This window comes from Ambystoma mexicanum, chromosome 6q, assembly GCF_040938575.1.
Source record: "Ambystoma mexicanum isolate Mex_15411 chromosome 6q, UKY_AmexF1_1, whole genome shotgun sequence".
NCBI classification, from domain to species: domain Eukaryota; kingdom Metazoa; phylum Chordata; class Amphibia; order Caudata; family Ambystomatidae; genus Ambystoma; species Ambystoma mexicanum.
In genome coordinates, this window is record NC_090937.1 from 20,232,737 (window position 1) to 20,251,472 (window position 18,736).

The 18,736-nt window shown below is 47.5% G+C and overlaps 1 protein-coding gene across 1 annotated transcript in view; it reads left to right on the forward strand.

Moving 5' to 3' along the window:
- The window catches only part of MRPS18C (mitochondrial ribosomal protein S18C), a 290,406-nt gene that overhangs the window by 124,628 nt on the left and 147,042 nt on the right, over positions 1–18,736 (forward strand). The window contains exon 4 of the mRNA XM_069630393.1: positions 18,191–18,248. Coding sequence (XP_069486494.1) covers positions 18,191–18,248 — 58 coding nt within the window. The remainder of the gene's footprint in view (positions 1–18,190; positions 18,249–18,736) is intronic.

Below are 18,736 nucleotides of genomic sequence, written 5' to 3' on the forward strand. Positions count from 1 at the left end.
GTTCTCACATTTAGCCCCTTTAAGACCCTCCCTCAGGTAACCAAGGGAAAGGCAAAGTTGCCAGATCCAGACCCCGGGGCTGAGTCTGCAAAGGGGTACTACTGGGATTGAGGGTCTTTCAAGAACGGAAGTGGGATGCCCGAGATGAGATCTGGCATCCCCCTTTTCCTAATCCCGATCTATCCTACCTCCCCTCTTCTGTCACAGAATATCACCCATGTCCTACCCTACCCCAAGATCTTCTGTCGAACACTCACAGGAAAGCTAGAGAATGTCAAACCCCTTTTTCTAACTATAACCCAGACTTATCCTCTCATCCCTCTAATATCATAAACTACTGTGAGAACTAATTGTTTCCTTCCCTGCTAGCCTCATTTAATGAGTGTATCAGAGTGAAAGAATGAATACCAATTTCCTATCTCAAGAATACCCTTAGACCAGAGACATGGTATCCCCTTCCTTGACAGTGACCTACCTAACCCCCCCTCCCCTCCGCCTTCATAGAATGTATTAACACACACAATCTTCTTTTTCACAAGTATCACACAAGTACTGTGATGAAGAGGAAATCAAGAGGAGTACAGATTTCCAGTGAGAAACACCACTGTGATACTGGGATGAAGAAGATGCAGATACACACATCTTCATAGCCCATGTCCCACTAACCAGGCCAGGCAGGGTCAGGCATTTGAAATCAACCATGCCTACCTGCAGCCTATGAAGTCTTCAGGAGAGTATAAAAGGAACACTAGCAATCATCAAAGAGAGCGAGTTGGGAGGACAGGTGAAGAGCTGTTGCTGCCCGGGAACAGCTGGAAGAAACAGGGACGCTGAGTGTCTGTGTGATATGATATGGCATTTATAACGCACCTATACACATGTTTCAAGGCGCAACGAGGCAAGGGAGTGGAAACGGAGGGAAGACAGAGACAACGATCCTACTTGGCCTGGTGACATTAAGATCGTGCAGGGGAGGAGGGAAGGGGAAAAGTGCAGGGGGGAAGAGGAAGAGGAAGGGGAAAGGGGAGGAAGCAGTGCAGTACATAGGATAACAGTAAAATAAATAAAGACAATAGATAAAAGTGCGGCCAGTTGGTGGCAAGTGCAAGGGTAAGTGCAGACGTCAGGTGTCAAGTGCTAGTAGGGGCTGTAGGGATGCAGAAACAGTCCCCGGGTGCAAGGGTTGGCGGGGGGGGCAGTGCAGGTGTGCAACTGGCGGGGAGGGGACCTGGGCCTGAGATCAGAAGGTAGCCAGGTAACCAGTGCAGTTTCAGAATCAGCCAGGAGATCAGCAGGGGAGAGGAGGAGAGAAAGCAGAACCAAAGATGAAGGTCTTGAGGTGCTTCTGGAACCGGAGATGGTTCTCCTCAAGTTTCAGAGGGGCAAGGAGGCTGTTCCTGAGCGAGGTCCCAGCAGAAGAAAGAGGTCTACCACCAACTTGCTGCTTGGAGAGGCGACTAACCCTGAGGGAGTTGGAGGCTGGCGAGCAAGGAGCTTGAGCAGGAAGATATTTAAGAAGAGAGAGTTGAGGGGATTGAGGCCCCAGGCCCCAGAAGGCCTTGTGGACAATGCAAAGAGTTTTGAACTTAATCGTCACCGCCACTGGGAGCCAGTGCAGAGATTTCAGTCCCGGAGAGATATGATCCCTGGGCTTGAGGTGAAGGACAAGTCTTGCAGTGCTGTTTTGGATGAGTTGCAGAGGGCGGAGAGTAGAGGCATGCAGATTTAGAAAGAGGCTTTTGCAGTAGTTAAGCCTAGAGAGAACTAGAACTTGGGAGACGGTGAGCTTCTGGGGGAAGGAGAGGAAAGGAAGAATACCTCGGAGGATGTGCATCTAGTAGTGTGACTTCTTAGAGACGTCAGAGATCTGAGGAGAGAAGGAAAGTGTGGAGTCGAAGATGACCCTGAGGTTTTTAGCCTCACAGGTGGGAGCAGGAAGAGGCCCAAGAGATGTTGGCCAGAGAGTGACAGGAAAGGAGGGAGCGGGGTGTGCCGATGAGGAGAATCTCTTACTGACATTGAGGCAGAGCTCATTGGCGACACACCACTCCTGGATGGCGGACAGACAGAGATGAGATGAGAGGAGAGGAGGTGGCTGAAGGGAGCCTGAAGATGAGCTGAGTGTCATCCACATAGCACTGAAAGTTGGGACAGAGAGCAGCAGTGTGGTGGGCAAGAAGTGCCAGGTATTGGTTGAATAGCCAGGGAGAGAGGTTAGACCCCTGGGGACCACCACAGGTAGAGATAGAGGAGAGGAAGGACCAGAGTTGGACCTGGGAGGGTCGATCAGAGAGGAAGGAGGTCCGCCAAGCCAGGACCTGATCAGTGATATGCAGGTTATCACGTGTTTGGCAGGCTGGCATGGTTGACCATGTCAAAGGCAAAAGAGAGATCAAGTAAAATGAGGACACGGGGTGTTGGAATTGAGGTTGGAGAGCAGGCCTTCACGCATGTTCAGGAGAGTAGTTTCCGTGCTTCTGGCAGCTCTGAAGCCAGACTGATGGTCATGGAGACAACCAACAGATTCAGAGTGAAGGTTCAGCTGGGAGATGGCGAGCTTTTCCAGGAGTTTGCCCAAGAAAGGAGTGATAGAGATTGGACGATAGTTAGCCGGGCGGGAAGGGTCGGCAGAGGGTTTCTTAAGAGGGTGCACAAGAGAGTGTTTCAGGAGGGGAAGACTGCAGTGTTAGGAGTGGTTGCAGAAATCGGCTAGAGCAGGAGCCAGGGTATCAATGTGGTCCTTGATGGTTTTGAAGGAACAGGGTGAACCTGTTTTGATGAGACCTTCATAGATCTGACTTGTCTAGAAACCTTGTCTGGGGAGAACAGGGGAAAGACAAAGTAGGAGGGAGGAGAGGTGGCCGAAGAAGGGCCAGAGGAAGAGCAGAGAGTAGAGAGTAGAGGGTGGAGGGTGAGAGGAAGAGAGAGGACCGGATGTCCTGAGTTTTAGAGATGAAATGAGAAGCCAGGGCCGTGTAGAGGGCCTGGATGGGTACAGGAGAGGTAGAGACTGCAGCAGGATTGGCCAGCTCCTTGCAGATTTTAAAGAGTTCAGCCGAGTTGTTAGATGCCGCATCGACGCAGGCTTGGATGTGGGCTCTCTTCTTGGTGCAGATAGAGAGCCGGTATTGCCTTTGGAGCAAACGGCAGGCAGGTTTGTCAGAGGATGTACCCAAAGCACGCCATTTCCTCTCAGCCACCCTGCCCTCGCGTTTAAGGGTGACGAGGTCTGAGCAGTACCAAGAGTTGCACTTGGCTTTGGGCTTCAAGCGGATCCTCATGACGGGGGCAAGGACATTGAGAGTATCAGATATAGCAGAGTGGAGCATGGAAAGGGCTGTGTCGGGGTGTGAGTCAGCCGGGGGTAGGGGGAGAAAGTGGTGGCGAAAGCCTCAACTGACACCTGCTTCATGGGTCGGATAACCGAGAAGGTAGGTGGCAGTGCTGGAATTGGCTTGGCCTGAGGGGTAGAGAGGGTGAGATGGGAGGAAAGGAGAAAGTGATCACTCCAGGAGACTGGAGTGGCGAGAGGGATCGAAAGGGGAAGGTCTGAAGAGATCAGAACATCCAGAGTGTGCCATGCAGAGTGAGTCGGGCCAGAGGGGAGAATAGAGAGCGAGAGAGAGTCGCAAAGGTCACGAAAAAGTCCAGTGGAAGGACCAGAAGCATCCAGGTTGATGTTGAAGTCTCCAAGAAGGAGGAAGGAGGAGATCGTACCAGGTGAGCGATGGATGGTAGCCACAATAAGGGAATGGCCAGGAGAGACCCTGCAGACGAGGCATTCGAAAGAGGAGTAGGCCTGCGTAGTAATGACAGAGGCAGGAATCTACTCATGGAAGATCAGGGCTACACCTCCTCCAGAACGGTTGGATCTGGGCACAGAGAGGATCTTGTAGCCATCAGGGAGGAGATTGTCAAAGCTTGTGACCGACCTGGCCATGAGCCATATCTCGGTGAGACCAAGGACATTGAGGTCCCAGTTCCTCCACGAGGTAGCAGATGTCACAGGAGTGTTCGACAGCTGAGCAAGAGTTTAGAGTGGCAATATGGAGAAGGTTGCTGTCCTTGAAAGACTGACTTCCGGGGGGGGGGGACGGGGGCGTACAAATCAGAGGTACGCCCTGCATTGGTGTAGAAGCAGCCCGAATGGGCGCAGAGGAGGAAGGAAGAGAAGGCAAGGGTTACCCAAGGAGGAGACAGCAGGGGGAGGCGAGGGAGCCGTGGAGGGGAGAGAGGGGACAGCAGGAGAAGAAAGGAAGATGATGAGGCGTGGGAAGCGCCTATCAAAGAGAAGATTTACTTTAGGGCCTTGGACCAAGACGGCTTCTCGAAGCAACGAGCTGGGGGTAGATCTCTCTCCACGGCAGGGGCCTCCCTCTGGAACAGCCTTCCTGCCTCCCTGAAACTTGAGGAGAACCATCTCCGGTTCCGGAAGCACCTCAAATCCTTCCTCTTTGCTTCTGCTTTCTCTCTCCCTCTCCCCTGCTAAATTCTTCACTGAAACTGCACTGAATCTGCAACTGGGCCACTCTCACCAACCTCGGTCCTGGGCCCAGCCACTCTCCACTTGCACTGCCTCCCTGGCAACCCCTGCACTGCGGGACTGTCTCTGTATCCCTACAGCCCCCTCTTCCCAGCACTTGTCTGCACTTAGCTTGCACTTGCCACCAGCTGGCCCTATTTATTTATTTTTATTCTACTTACTTTGTACTGCACTTCCCCCCCCCCCCTCCCCTTCCCCTTGCCCTTTTCCCTTCCCCCTACCCCTGCACTTGCGCGGTCTGAATGACACCTGGCCTAGTAGGATCGTTGTCTGTCTTCCCCTTGTTCCCCCCTCCCTGCCTAGTCGCGCCTTGAAACACTTGTGTATAGGCACGTTACAAATGCCATATCATATCATAACTAAACATTAATGATGACCTTAGAGGAGTGGAAGGAGGCCAGGAGGGCCCTCCCACCGGGTGCCCCCATTAATGGGAGAGGAAGAGAAGGAGAGAGCACAGATATCATACGTAGAGTCCATAGGTCTGGCGAGGGAACGACAAAGAGTATGTCGGTAAAGGTTTGCCTGGAGGAGGCACTGGTGTAGGTGTGCGCGATAGGGAGGCCTGGGTTGGAGACCAGGTTGTCCTTTTTAAACTTCTTCCTACCGGAATTATTAAGGAGAGCAGGATAGTCGAAAGAGAAACAGTTAGAAAAGATAGGAGAGACAGAGAGCACCATATAGTAGGTAGGGAGAGGAGAGAAGAGGAAGAAAGTGGGAAGGGGTAGGTGAGAACACTAGGGAAGGGCATGGCAGGGTGCAAGCAGACGAGACTGAGAGACGAGACAAGTTAACAATTGGACAAGACAGCAGGCAATTAGTGGTAGAAGGATTGCTTGATGAGTGCTTTGCCAGGAGGCAAAGCCACAGAACGGCTTTCAGAATGCAATTTTAAAAACAGGAGACAACACACCGAAGTATAAGAGTCTGCTATATGGTCTGGTTTGCAGGGTAGGGAGAGGTTCAAAACCTAACCCGGACCAATCCTACCTTCCTTAGTCGCTACTGGTTGGCGGCTGGCAACTGGCTTCGCCTGCTGACATCTGCAGACACAGTCGGGAGCCGCCTCTTGTGGGAGCCGCCCTTTGCCTAGGGCCCTTAGCCGCAGGGCTGCACGGGCAGGGGGCTCTCCTGTCAGGGTTAGTCAAGACTGGACAGAGGACCAATCAGGGTGGTGGGAGGGATGGGGAGGCGGCAGGGTGGTGAAAAAGCAGAGGGAGAAGGAAGTCGGGCAGGGAGAGAGGTGCACAGTGGGGCTAGGGTTCGCAAAAACGGCAGAAAGTTAGTAAAAGACCTAGAGGATCTTCAACACAGCAACTGCTCACCTGCTCAACTCAACGGAAGCATCCGGTAGAAGTGTGGCTAATCCCTGTTTCCAGCAAATAGCAGTCTAAAGAAGGGACTCGGGAGGCGTGCTTATCCCTCGTTACATTGGTAAAATGAAATACAAAGGCATTAACCCAAGAACGAAGAAAACGCCACTGGTGAGTGAAGCGCAGTGAGAGCACGGTGTGTATTCAAGTAAGTGAGCAAGATGCAGCGTTCCAGCCCGAACACGTAACACTGGAGACGAGTCTGGTGAAATCGACAATTTGAATTACAAGGATACATATAGTGGCAGAGTGGCCGTGCGTAAGATTACACGTTATCGAATTACTGTATAAAGAAAGGAAGTGTCTGCAAAGAGAGGAGCTGTGCGCAGACATGAAAAGTGAGCAAAATAGAAATCCTAAAAGGGGGAGCTGTGTGGAAAGTGGGAGCACAATCCCCCCAAACTGATAGTGTTGACAACAAAGTGTGCTAGAAAAGCACTGGGGTGGCCACCAGGTGGGGGATTAATCCAGGCTCGGCACAGAGACCCCAGAATAAGTATCATGGTGGCCACCAGGCGGGAGATTGATCCAGGTTGGCCGCAGAGACCCCAGTATAAGGAAAAGAGAACTCTATTAAGGATAAGGCACCTGGTTGCATGACCTGTAATGGGTGGACCGTGCGGTCTGACAACTGTGGCACGACCAGGGGAGCCCAATTTAAAAGCAAGGAGCTGCATGATCTAAAGGGCTTCTGGCTAAAGTGAACATTGTGCCAAGTGAACTTTTCTTTGCCAAGTGAAACTTGAGAGACTTGTAGAACTTTATAATCCTGAGTGTCTTAAATTTGGGGAAGGGAGCTGCATAAACGGTCCATTGTGATGTTAATTTCTTTTTAACACAAATGAGTTGACCAAATCCAATTCACCCTATTATTCTGCGTAAGTGAGGACAAGCATAGGTTTGGACAGAGTATTTTGTTTTGGACTGACAGACTTCGACTTTTAGTTGTATTTTCCGTTAGGGAACATTCCCATCTTAGAGTTAGGGCAAGGTAGGCGTTGCACCAACCTGACCATTGAGAATAAAGGTTTTCAAACAGTGTTTCACTTGTCTGCGTCGTCTCTTGAAACCATGCCTGTCTCACATCATGCAAAAGAGTAAAGAGATGAACGCTCTGTCAGTCCGGTAAAAAGGGTTGTTCTTCATATCCTGCATGATCACTGAATCCTGACTGCTAAGTGAAGATAAGGATGGGACTGAACAGTCCCTTACAGAGCCCCCCAACAGTTTAGAGGAGTGGCCTGGCTCTCCCTCTCTCTTACTGCAGAGGGGACCCATAAACATGCTGGATGGTAGAGGAATGGATTGCTGTGGTTGCCCAGAGCCTCCCAAGAGAGCAAATAAAGCCAGACAAGCAGTGTTTGTAGCCTCTGGAGAGAGTAGGCTTCCAGGATTTTCTTAAACGCCGGGCAAACACGGTCGAGTGCAGAACCACAGCCAAGTTAGGAGATGGAAGGGGCAGAAAAGCCAGGCCCACAGCCCTGCACAAATATCCCTTTTGTATTCACAATAAATTCAGAGCTGCCATCGCACAAAGGAGGTTGAGGCACAACTCTGGCCCAGATCTCCCACAAGGATCTTCCTAGCCCTACCACCTTTTACCTCACATGCCAGCCCAAGCTAGCCTTCCCACAGGAATCTGTGTATGGCTGTACCCCTAAGTGTTGGAGGGTCATCTCCCACAGACATGTGAAGTTAACTTTAACTATCCCTTTCCTCTGTTGTGTTCTAGTTCTGCAGATCTTCCCAAGAGATCCAATGTGCTATGTTCCTAAGCATTAGCACTAATGGGGGGGGGGGGGCAATAAGGATAGTGAGTGTCCGGGACCGACCCTCCTAGTAGTGCAGTCTTCTTTAATTTAGTGTTTAGACTATCAAAGGAGATTGACACCCGAATGGATTAGGAAAGATGCATACAAGTTGATGTACATTAATATTCTGCTGCTCAGTGCAGCTTTGCATGTAATTACAAGAAAACAAATCTGACAAATGAAGATATTGTTTAATGCACGTCCAGCATTTTGATTTCTGATGTTTCGGAGTGATGGTGTAACACATGTTTGTGCGGAAATTAAAGGGAATGGCACAGATTGCAGCACACTTCTTCGAGGGCCCTTTTCTCCCTAACTCACAAGTGTAGGAAGTGAGTGCCTGTTAAGGCAATCCAAGCCAGAGCAGTAACCCGTGTTGCGAGTGAGGATGTTAAAATATTCCACTCAGGGTGGCTTAGCCTGTGACCAGACTTCTATTCCTGGAAGAGGCTAACTGCCTCCTACAAACCACTGCACAAACATCTATACACCTGTGTCTCTGAATTCTCACCCCCAGTTGCCCCTTCATAAAAATTAAAAAAGTAGTAGTAAATTTAACATCAGTATCCGGCTGTCTCTAATCTATTCAGCCTACAGTACCTGAGCTGAAGCTATGCTCCCTGCTATCTGATACATGACTCCTTTTCAGGCAGGGGCTTCCCATCCTGCTGAAATGGAATATGGGATTGTGAAGGAGTAGGGTCGTGGTGGGGATATGTTGCTTGTTTTTATAAAAACAAATGTGGTTCTTTGCAGGTGCTTACTGCAGGCACGCACCAACTCCCAGGGCCCGTCGTTAATATCTGAAAAAAGTTGGGCACAGTTTAATAGTGCAAGCAAAGCGCTGCATCCGCCTTACTTATTGACTTTGAAAAAATGCTTTAGGCATGGTCCAAGTTGTATTCAGCCCACCATACCACTACTAATGCAATTGGTCTTTTAACAAGTGGCTTCTCCCTGCCGCTGCCCATTGTGGGTGTGTTTCTGTGTGTGATGTCACAATGGAATGAGCATTCCTGCTGTGCTCCACCCAGCACAATTGGACATGTGGATCCTTTTTGTATGTAGTTCTTGCTACAAGTGTAATTTAAATAAAATTAATTCATGAGATTGTATACTACCAGCACTACCAGCAACCCATTCTCATTTTAACCCTGTAGGTATATCTGCCAAGAGAAATGAACATGTTTATAACGATGCCTTTCAGACCCGGGGAACTAATGAGACCAGAACCCTACCAGATAATTAAAAACCTAATGAAAGCTTTGAATTAATTCCAACTGCTGGCAGTTCCATTCCATCACTTTATTTTTTAAACGCTGTGAAATTACAGAAGGGGAAACTGTTACCTCCATATGATTCTTGGGTCCATCCCCAAAAGAAGGCATGCCAGCCAAAACGACTAGTTCCGCTGCGGTCATGCTTTGGACTCCTTGAGCATCATCTGTGAGACATTGCTTGACATTCTGGGCACAGTGAGCATGGAACTCCTATCTTGGCATTTGTCATTTAGTGCAACATCACACAACACTAAGGTGATGGTTGGAAAGCTTTAATTTTAACCACTGGTAGTTTGTGACTAACCAAATTCTGGAGTTCCAGGGGTGAATATCTGTTTCTAAACCATCATTCAGCACCACACCTGCTAATACACCAGTATGGATCCGATCAGATTGAATTAAACGAGCATACAATTAAAATTATAAACCTTGTCCAAATTTGGTAGCGTGGATGGCACGGCAGGCTTATCTCCTCTAAAGGTCGTGGATCGTGGTTATTTGCAATACTGTGAAAATACAATTATTACCCAATGATAAAAGGATTGTCGAGTCAAGGTTGCATAAAACATATCTACTTTTATCATTATCAAAACACCCAGCCCAATAATACTACTAAATGCAACCCACCCTGTAAAGGAATGCAGAGTACACACCGTTTCTAGGAAGGAAAAGGGATGCACTCTGGATACTGACATGAGAGTGGTTGGTATGGTTAATTACCACAATAGATTTTTAAAGTCTTCTTGGCTTCAGCTCTGTGACTCCTGAGGGTATCCTTGCACCTACTCCCCTTGGACCCTCTTCTCATGTGGCCAGGGAAAGGCCATCGCTTTTGGATCCTGACCCTGGGGGATGGAGATGTGAGGGAGAATCACCTGGGTGGAGAGTCCTTGGGAATTGGGTAGAGGATGTCAGGAGGCGAGACATGGTATACACCTTTTCCTTGTGATCACTAACCTTGCTCTCCCTCTGCCTTTATAGGCTGTGCCAATCACTTCCCCTCACTCATATCACTATAGCACGGGGACGAGGAAGAGGCGATTAGGAGTGGTACACACCAACATGTAATTTCACCAACGCACGTAATGAACATTTTAAGGGCAAATAATGCAATGTTATGAATAAAGTGAAATGCAAGTGATGAACAGTTATAAAGTGTATGTGAGTGATGTGTGTGGAAGAACACACTGTGGTAAAACCAAAAGTGAATGTAAGCTGAAGCACAGTTGTGGCGAAGGAGAAACCTCTGGGCAAGAAACCTTGGGTTTTCGGTTGCGTGACCTGTAGTGTGTGGACCGACAACTGCACCTAGACCGAGGAATCCCTATCTTGCAAAGTCACAAAGTCCAGATATAACATTTTTATTGGTGTTAGGGAGAATTCTCTGTAAGGCTAATTTCCCAAACATAGTCCACCAGCAGCTTTGCTGGATTTTTGGGGTTTATTTTTTTCTCCTGCTAAGAGTGAGACTCTTTTTCTCCCACTCTTAGGCATGATTTGAGAATGTTCTTTGACTATGTAATGTGTTTTATGGGCTATGGGGTCTTTTACTCCATAGGGCTTCATGTGTTTTTGGTAAGTGTGTTACTCAGCACCCTCAGTGCAGTAACACAGGGGTGTCATAGTTACCCCCAAACATAGACTCCATATCCTGGGACTGACTAATGTCTCCCAGGGCATGTAAAGTCCCCATTGACTTTACTAGTCCTAAATTGTGAACAGAACCAGTACAAACCATCATATTGTGGAAGTACTGGTAGGGGTAATTTGATTGCCCCTGGGTCTGTTTTTCAAGGGGGCGGTGTTCAGTCCCCCCTTGTCGAGTTTCTGGCTGGTGGCAGTGGTTACCACGCGAAATATTCCACCGGAATATTTCCTATGGGATTTTCCCATTCATTTTAAACGCACCACTTTTTTGGTGCAATGTTAAAGATACCGCCGGGTTATTTTATTTAATATTTATTCCCCGGTTGGGTTTTTTTGCCAGGACTCGGTTTTAAAATGGCGTTTGTGTTCGCCTCCAACCCAAGTCGAGCCCTTTGTTCCACCTTTGGCGGGCTTCTGCACAGAAGCCTCCAAAAGTTGTGCCACTCTGTCTGGGTCTACAGGATGTGTGGGAGGGGGGGAATAGGCACCCTGGACTAAGTTGCTTTGGCAACTCAAGTCGCACTCTTGTATGATTGGCCCAGTGGTGAGCCGCCCGGGTCACCACTTAGCATGTTTGATTGACAGCTAGGCTGATGAATGGGGGTTTTCTGCATAAAAGCAGGGCTTTGGGGACTGGAACTTCAGAAGTCGCCACAGGACCTAAGAATCCGACGAGGAAGAAGCTGAGCCACCTGCAATCCGACCACACCACCGGTGAAGCCCTGCTGCAACAAACTAGCCACTTTCCAATGACGGGGAAGATCTTCATCTGGAGAGTCTGTCCCCCTTTGAGCTGGTAGGCACAACCAGTACGCCTTCTTTCGCTTCCAGAAGTGTGCCTTGGTCGAATCGCCCGTGCCAAGCACCCTGGCGGCCGGATAGCCAAGCTCACCACTTTTGACCGCGAATAAAAAGGACCGCACCTTTTAATGGGGAACTCCATGGCTGGTTTCATCCCTGGGCAGTGCAACGACTCCAAACTTCCTCTACGACGAGATCCTCGCTTCCTCTGACTGGAACACCGAGCTGCAACCACTGCCAGGAACAACTGCCACTGCTGGAGGTTCCTTCCCAGTGCTCAAGGTGTCCCCTAAATCCTTGTCCTCTATACTGGGTTGGCCCCAGACCTGTTAACCTTGCGTTTTTCTGAACTATTCCAACTCCTTTTAACTTCCCTGCAAAGACTTTTAGTGCATTTCCACTGTGTGATCTTGGGCACATTCCGCCTTGCTCTCTCCAAGAGTGGGCCTGGCCTATGAACATTTTGCTCTACAGTAGACCCTGCCTTTCTTGACTTGCTGTGGTTCCTTAAAAGTATTGGTATTGTGTTATTTCCTTACTCTGCCTTTTCTCTCCCTTTTTAACAGAATTATTGGAGTGCCATCTAACGTTACACGCTCACCTCTGTTTTGCAAATAAGTGGTGTCTTAACTCAGACTTGTCGAATAATTTAACTAGGGAGGTGTATATACTTATAGTGACTGTGTTTGAACTTGCTTGACATGTCAGTGCCAGTGTATTTCACAAGTGTGTTTTTAAAATAAATAATTATATACTTTTATACCAAAGCTCTGGTCAGTGTTTGCTTGTGCTACTGTATTTTTAGCCCTATTATGTATACTCTATATACTGCCTAACTCTTCTTGAGAGAGGTCTGACTGCTCAGCCACAGCTACCAGGTAAATCTGGGTGGTGCAGACTGCGACCAATTGGGTTTGCTGCTAACACCTGTAGTCTTAAGCTTTTTGCAGTGGTCCCTAAGGGAACTGCACAAGTTTCTGCCTAACAATTGGTAACCAAGATTGCTGAAGTGAATGGGAAAAATAGCAATCTGCAGTACCTGAATTAGAAGAGTATTCAAGGTGACCTGTAACTGGTCCTGAGAATTCAGAGACGTGAAACTGATTATACACTGGCAAGCTAAAAAGTGTTGCTGCCTTGGAGAAGGGAACCACAAGGCCCTTTTTGGAACTGTGCATATATATTTCTGAGGCTTGTGGAATCTGCTTAGATCACATGTGTGCATAGTCCAACATCTAGTGGAAGCTGCGGAATATTACAGTTGTTGTTTTCGAAACTCAAAGGGACATCAGCAGGGCGTGCCCGTAATCATATCCCTAGTGTGACGTCCACTGTACCCATTATGCCTCACTCGTCGAGGTCCCTCAGATTGTTTTTTTTCCGCCATTCTAGACACACGTATAGCGGAGTTCCTCTTTCGTCGTAAACCCATTTACTTATTTCAATCACTGATAGATCATTCTTTCTATCCTTTACTTCACAGACTATCGAAATATCACGCTGGTGAAGACAGACTGCCCGTTGAAAGACTACTGTGACGGACCGTTCAGCCTTGGAAGGCCGCCCCGGGCCTCGGCCCAGACAGTAGGGAGAGAGGGCGGAGGTCATTTTAGGATGTATATGCCCCTTTCCTTACATTATTTTTGCCCACCTGCCATAGTTTGTAGTTATGAACAAGACCCCATTAAAATGTTGCCCCAAGTCCAATCGAACATTTCTGTGGGTCGATAAGCATTTAGTCGGTAACTTGTGTCTCCCAAGAGACCACGCTGAGGGGTCTTGTCGAGCGTGTAGGCTCTTCAAGCCCAAGACTCTAAAGGACCGATTGACAAAACGCAGGGCACACTACGCCAGGCAGCTCGAGGCCATGGAGGTAGAAGGTGCTTTCAGTGATGGCAGCAACGCTGCAGTTTCGGACGGCGAGGGCGATTGGGTATCTTCGGCTATTAAGAGCAGGCCCCGACCCCGGAGGACAGGGCGGCGGCCCTGTTGTGGGGACTACACCCGAGGACCGATCGTCCGCTGACGAGGCCTTGGCCCTTCCCACACCCGAAAGTTGATGCTTTGCGTCAGATCAGGTAGTAGGCCCCAAACAGTCGGATAAACACGGCTCTGAGTGCCAGGGGTGGGGAAAAAGAACACAAAAAGAAGTCCTCAAAGACCCCTCATAGGGAAGCAATCCCAGTGTACCCTTACTTGGACGACTGGCTGATCACAGGAGAAACTCCCCATCTTTGCAAACTGAACACGCAAAGAACCATTGATGTTCTCTACCAATTGGGTTTCTCAATAAACGAGAAAAACTCCAGTCTTGTACCAAATGCATCGAAACAGTTCCTAGGAGCTGCATTAGATACCCAAACAGGCTTAGCCTTTCCGTCCATAGAAAGAGTGCAAAACATGCTTTGGCAAATACACCAGTAGCAAGCCGGTCTCCAGATAAGCGTACGCAAAGCAATGCAGTTACTAGGCATGATGGCATTATGCATTTATCTAGTCCCACACACACGTCTGCGCATGCAACCAATGCAGGAGTGGTTGGCGAAACAATGGTCTCAGGCAAGTGGTCAGTGGGATGATCTAGTGGTCGTTTTGCCAACACTGGTACAAAACCTAAGCTGGTGGTCGAGAGAAAATCTGTTAAAGGGAAAACGCTTCCAGGATCTGGAGGCGCAAGCGGTTGTCACGACAGATGCATCGCTTTCCGGATGGGGGAGGGAGGGCTCATTACATTCACCACATAGAACACGATCTATGGACACAGGCCACTGCACAGAACCATATCAACCTGCTGGAACTACTGGCAGTATTCAAAGCACTCGGTTCCAATTCTAACAGACGGCACAACTGCCATGTTCTATATCAACAAACGGGGGAACAAACTCTCCAAGTCTTTCCAAGTTGGCGCAAAAATATGGAGATGGGCACTCAAACGGGGGATATCCCTATCCTCCCAACACGTTCCATGGCTACTCAACACTCTAGCAGACTCTCAGAGCAGAGATCCCCTACCATAGGAACACGAGTGGCAACTACACTCGAGCGTCGTAGACCACATCTTCTCTCGGTGGGGTTATCCCACACTAGAGTTGTCCGCTACGAAAGAAAACAAGCAATACCCAGACTTCGCGACCAGGTTCCCCCAGCCAGACACCAAGGGGAACGCCCTATGTATGAACTGGTCAGGGAAATTTGCTTACGCTTTACCCGCACCCCCCTCCCCCAAAACCATTAATGAGCAGGATTGTGAACAAGATGCACAGAGAACAGATGACGCTCATCTTAGTTGCTCCTATGTGGGCGAGACCACCATGGTATCCACATCTGCGCAACCTGGCTATGTGCGATCCCATCAAGCTCCCGTACCTAACCAACCTGTTAAGCCAACACGAGGGAACAACGGTACATCCTCAGCCACACTCAATGAACTTGGCAGCATGGCTCCTGAAGTCAGAGTTCGGACACCTTAATGCACAGCGGTGAATGGATATCCTCAAGGAGGCACGAAAACCAAACACTAGACACCTGCTATTTCGACAAGTGGAGAAGATTTGTAATTTGGTGCAAGTCAAAACAAATAAACCCCATAGAATGTACTCCTTCACACATTCTAAATTATTTGCTCCACTTGTTGGATTAAGTGTTAGTATTCAACTCTGTAAAGGTCCATCTGGCAGCTTTATCAGCCTATATCACCTCAAAGTAAAGTCTTGTGGTTGAAAGTGCCGGTCATTAAGGAATTCATGGAGGGAGTAAAGAGGCTCCACCATCCGATTTCTAATCCCCCGCCAGGATGGGATCTCAATGTAATACTAGCAAAGCTCATGGGACCCCCTTTCGAGCCTATGCACCAGTTGAGTCTTAAACACCTGACCTGCAAAACTGCCTTCTTAGTGGCTATTACTTCCATAAGAAGAGTCAGTGAATTACAAGCCTTGTCCGTGCAGGAACCTTTCTTTATTGTCCATAAAGATAAATTGGTTTTACGTACTCATCCTAGGTTTTCCCCTAAATTCATTTCTAAATTCCACGTGAACCAGTCCATTGAGCTCCCGGCTTTCTTTCAGAATCCAATTTGCTCAGCTGAGGTTAAACTCCACACACGTAGACAAGACCAGACCGCTTAGAAAGACAGATCAACTGTTTGTCTCCATAGCAACAGGCAGAGAGAGGGACCGCATTTCCAAAAATGCTATCTCCAGATGGATAGTCGGATGCATACAACTATGCTATTCATTATCAAATAAAACACTTCCTTTCACGCCAAGAGCTCATTCCACACAGAGCACAGGAGCTACTCTGACTTTTATTGCACATGTACCCTTAGAGAGCATTTGCAAAGCAGCTATATGGATCTCAGTACACCCTTTCACTGAGCATTACTGCATTGAAACACATTCCAAAGCAGATACACAGGTGGGACAAGCGGTTCTAAAACATCTATTTGCTGCTGCTCCTTCTCACAACCCACCACCTTCTCATAACACTGCCCTCTAATCTATGCATAGCATGTGATCTAAGCAGATTCCACAAGCCTCAGAAGGGATACATTCCTGACCATAATCGTATTTATGATGCTTGTACCTGCTTAGATTCACATGCGCCCACCCTTCCTACCCTGGGAGAAGATGCATAGATGCTATATGAGCTTTCTGTCTATATCTGCTTGCATACAACTGTACTCGCATTGCACTTCATGCAACCTCATGTCAGAACAAAACAATCTGAGGGACCCTGTTGTGTGAAGGACCATGGGTACAGTGGATGTCACACTAGGGATAGTATTACTGGCAAGCCCTGTCGACGTTCCATTTCGAAAACAACAACTGTAATACTATGCAGTTTCCACTAGATGTCGGCCTATGCATAGCATGTGAATCTAAGCAGATATAAGCATCAGAAATACGATTACGGTGAGTAATGTATCCCATATATGTATTTTTTTTTTGGGTAAATGCTAAATTTAACTAACATATTTAATTACTTACGTTTTCCTGCCCTGCTTTCTTCCCCTTAGCAGGAAGTTGTCTACTGTAAACTAAAGTATTATTTAGGTTGACCTATAAAATCTTTTATATAGTAGAAAGGTTTGTGTTACTCACCAAACCGGAAGGAGTACTTGATTCCAACCTGGATCGAGATGTGAGGCGAGCCGTGGAAGTCTTCAGAAAACCCAGATCCCCTGATTTCAAAAGAATCAGGCTTCCTCTTAGAGAGGGCCTCTTTTTCACGACGTACCACTCTATTATGTAAAACAAGACAGAGTAGTCTATAATGTAAAAGAGCGGAATTGAGCGCACCACCAAGCCATGCTGCAAAGAATACAAAAACCGTTTTGAGTAGAACACCAACCTGGTGTGAAGGGTATACAATATTTGAATAATATAGATTCACTGGTACCTGAGGTAGTGGAAATGAAGGCCTTGAGAGGAAGTCCCGTATCAGTTCAGAAGAATATTCAGAGTTCCAAATGAGAGATGACAACGAAAGGATAAAATAACAAATGGGATGGTTAGTTTAGGTAGGATAACCCGAACGGCACGAGGGACGCACTAGGACCGGGTTGGTGCAAAACTGGAAAGATGAAACCCAGTCAAGTAAGTAGGTGAGGTAGAAGTAATCCTTAATTTAGATAGCAGGGCAAAAACTGATGGGATACTAAATTCCGCTGGAAACAAGGCTCTTGCTGTAAGCAGAAAACTGAAGACTGGAAATCCGTTCTTAGCGGGGAAGACTGGCAGAAAAACAGGTTGAGCAGGGAGCTCAACAGGAGCTCGGCAGTGGAAGGAGACTGCGAGCGGATTCAAAAAGCAAGGCAATACACACCGAAGGACAAATCCAAGAAGCAAAACAGGAGACAGAAGCCAAGGTCTGGTAACGGTAGATCAATTATGAAGCAGGATACTCGGAGGGGAATCCGAATGGAACAAGCCGTAGGAAGGCTACGAAAAGGAACGCCGTAACGATCAATTAGCAGCAACGTAGCTCCCGCGACTGACAACTTTTAAAGAACAAGGGGGCGTGACTTCCGTGAAAGTGAGGCACGTCTGGTCAGCTGACTAGGAAATCTACGTGACCCAAACAGTTTCCAAGGCAACTTGTAACGCTGCCAGAACGAATTCCCTGATTGCGAGATACTCCATGGGAACAATCTTTTTGGTGACGTTGTTTGTTGCTGACGTAGCGTAACAGCTTGCAGCTGCACGATGGGACAGGTTAGTCGAGTATGCTGATAGACGTGCAAGTGTTGCAGCTGTACACAATTGTATAAATCTTTAAAAAATGGTATACGGATCCCAGTCATTTGGATCAATCTTGTTCATAGAAGTTTCCAGTGCTAGAGAATAACTTTTCAATTATAGGCATACCATAAAACTGCTGGCGCTTTTTGAAGTTTGTACTAAAACCATCCTTTCCCTACCCTCAGTCTGCCTGTTCTGTGCCAAGTGCTCATGTAAGCATGAGTGCTTTCCAAATAAAACGTAATATTACAAAACGGACGTATACTCCAGTAAGTGTCAATAAACGGAAACTGACATTTTTGCTTGGTCTTGTTGCATATTTAATTTTGTTGGGGCATTAACAAAACCGGTACACCTTGCGATGTTGAAAAACTGAAAGGTGTAGTTGTCTATGACCGGGTACACACAGTGGTACATACAAAATAAATTAAAAACATTTACTGATATGTCACTTGACTTCATACAATTTTTCTTAATTTTTTTTATCTGACAGCTGCTGTCCCAGTTTGTTTCTCCATACACTGGTCGCATTTATGGCAGGCATATAACAGGTACTTATTTACTCTTATGCATGAAAAGTTGTTTAACTTTCTGTTGGGTTTCCCATCATTCCTCCTGAGAGCCCTGCTGTAATACTCAATATCTGTATATTGTAATACCAATTATTCAAGCTAGCTTTTCCCCTTGTAAGGTTGCATGCTTGGCTATACCTGAATCTCCAGGTGTGCGATGTGTCTTTTTAAACAAAAATTAATTTATAAAGGTTCACATCATGAAGTAAAGAACATGCAGCCATACATAGCATTTATGCCATTAGTAAAAATATATCATAGGTTTTCTGGACACACCAGATACACGTACGTCTCTTCACAGACATTACCACGGAAATCCATTGCGAATCACAAACAAGACTTCCAGTGCTACTTCTGACAGTCCTACCAACATAATTGCGAAAGGAAGTCTCACCATTTCGGCAATCTAAGGGGTATCGGACTAGGAACCCTGCCCTATAACACACCCTTAATGTTTCTGCCCCCTT